At 49.6% G+C, this 2,500-nt stretch overlaps 1 protein-coding gene across 1 annotated transcript in view; it reads right to left on the bottom strand.

Moving 5' to 3' along the window:
• Positions 1 to 784: 784 nt before the first annotated feature.
• Positions 785 to 2,500, bottom strand: part of vcpip1 (valosin containing protein (p97)/p47 complex interacting protein 1) — a 10,159-nt gene continuing 8,443 nt past the window's right edge. The window contains exons 3-4 of the mRNA XM_080853167.1: positions 2,454 to 2,500; positions 785 to 2,172 (exon numbers count right to left, since the gene is read on the bottom strand). The exon at positions 2,454 to 2,500 is cut by the window's right edge and continues 40 nt beyond it. Coding sequence (XP_080709293.1) covers positions 1,478 to 2,172; positions 2,454 to 2,500 — 742 coding nt within the window. The 3' untranslated portion in view covers positions 785 to 1,477. The remainder of the gene's footprint in view (positions 2,173 to 2,453) is intronic.

Below are 2,500 nucleotides of genomic sequence, written 5' to 3'. Positions count from 1 at the left end.
AAGAAACTGGATAGCGCATCACATGGTTTCTGACAGTTTCAAAACGAGGCCACACGAAAAATCATGGCGGCCATTTTACTGGGACCACTTTCCTGATTGAGACATGATGATTATGACGGGCGATGAATATAATATATAAGATATTTAATGAATTTGCATATTAACCCTTATAGCATTGGTCTGCCATTATGTATTTATCATCACTTCACTGGATCTAACGCAGCGTACCAATGTCAAACTTTACCGTAAATGCCGTATTAAAAAGGCCGCTCGAAAATGCCTTCACCCTAATGACAGCTTGCCTTTGCAGATTACTTGGGAGCAGGGGCGCAGATAGCACTGGGGACGATCCCCCCCAGATTCATAGTGACCCTGATCCGTCCCCACCACTCTCCCTACGTAAGGTGACAATCATCAGTAAATAACGTTTTAAAAAATGTAGCGTCCCCCCCAGTTCAAAAATCCTATCTGCACCGCTGCTTGGGAGTACACACATCCTATCCTACTGGGCACTCACACACACACACACACACACACACACACACACATCCTATCCTACTGGGCACTCACACACACACACACACACATCCTACTGGGCACTCACACACACATAACTGGAAGTGTTGTCTTGCTTATGAGCTTGATTAGTCTCTCAGACACACACTCACACACGTTTCGATGAAGTGGTTCCTTTATTGTTGAGCATGCGCACAGTTACACGTCAGCAAAGCATCAACACACACACACACTCACACACACACTCAAACACACACTCAAACACACACTCAAACACACAAAGGGTCTGTACACGTCTGATTATTATACACTATATACTACTATTATACAACCACTCACACACACATACGCACACGCTACCAGGCAGCTGAGCAGTGATTGTGTGTGTGTGTGTGTGTGTGTGTGTGTGTGTGCACTAATCAATGTCACAAAGGGCAGCAGAGACATCATTCAACACTCCCCAAAAGTGCTCAGGCATCTTAAGTTTTTTTTTCTTAGTGTGTGTGTCTCTTCATATGAGTTTGCGTGTGTGTGTGTCTCTTCATATGAGTTTTGTGTGTGTGTGTGTGTCTCTACGTACGTGTTTGTGTGTGTGTGTGTGTGTGTCTCTTCATATGCGTGTGTGTGTCTCTTCATATGAGTTTGTGTGTGTGTGTCTCTTCATATGAGTTTTATGTGTGTGTGTGTTTGTGTGTGTGTCTCTTCATATGAGTTTTATGTGTGTGTGTGTGTGTGTGTGTGTGTGTCTCTACGTATGTGTGTGTGTGTGAGTGAGAAACAGAGAGTGAAAGATAATGTGGGAGACAAAGTCCAGCAACTCCAGGTGAGCAGAGGCACGTTAAGAGAAACACACACACACACACACACAAACACACACACACACGCACACACATGGCAGAGATGTCATTCACGCAAACACACAGACTGAAGGTCTGTGGGCAGGGCTTCTGCGTTATGTGGCTTACGATTGGTCCATGGGCTCTGTGGGGGTGGAGTCATCCTCCATCTGCTCTGCCTCCTGCTGCTCCTGAGTTTGGAGTGTGGGAGTGTGTGTGTGTGACTGTGTGTGTGACTGTGTGTGTGGGTGTGTGTGTGAGTGTGTGTGTGGGTGCTCCTTCAGGTGCTTGTCCATGGAAGCCTGGATGGAAGACACCATCTCCTGCAGACGCTTCCGTTGTGTCTCTATGGCGACGGGATCCAGGCCACGCCCATCCCTCGCCGTGGTTACGAAGCCGGGCGCCATGCGGACCAGCTCGCGCTCCAGGGGCGGGGCCACGCTGGCACTCAGGTCCACCCCACTGCTGTGCTGCCGCGTGATTGGCCGGTGCTCTGAGACGGGCGTGGCCGGGGAGCTGCCCAGCGAATGGCCTTTCCCCTGGAAGGCGGTGACTCCGGAGAGTCCCGCCTCCTTTTTACGCACTACGCCGCCGCTGCCCAATCGCATGGCGGTGTGGGAGGGGCTTCCCTCTCTGCTCCGCCCCTGGCTGTCCGCCGGCACCTTAAGGCCCGCCTCCTCGGCCAGCTCGTCCACGCCGGGGCTGATGGGAAAGTGACCCGCCGCGTCGGCACACAGCTCCAGACGGTCGTCACGGGAACTGAACACAAACACACGACCAGGAAGCTGTGGGAGGGAGCAGTGTTTCCCATCCAACAGACCTGCAGAAACACACACACACACACACACACATTTAAATATCACACACACACACACACAAAGATATTAATATCTAACACAGACATACTAAGATCACATATTAATAACACACAGATTAATCACTTATACTAACACTTTAATATCACACACACACACATTAATATCACACACTAACACATTAATATCGCACACACACACTGACCCCCCCCCCGCCCTCCCCCCCACCAAACACAGACAGACACATTAATATCACACACAGACACACACACACACAGTAACTCACCCATGTCCTTCTTGACGATGTTGTAGAAAACTCCACCAGGCTGGAAG

This window comes from Sprattus sprattus (assembly GCF_963457725.1).
Source record: "Sprattus sprattus genome assembly, chromosome: 15".
Taxonomy (NCBI): Eukaryota; Metazoa; Chordata; class Actinopteri; order Clupeiformes; family Clupeidae; genus Sprattus; species Sprattus sprattus.
This window is presented reverse-complemented; position numbering and strand designations above follow the sequence as displayed.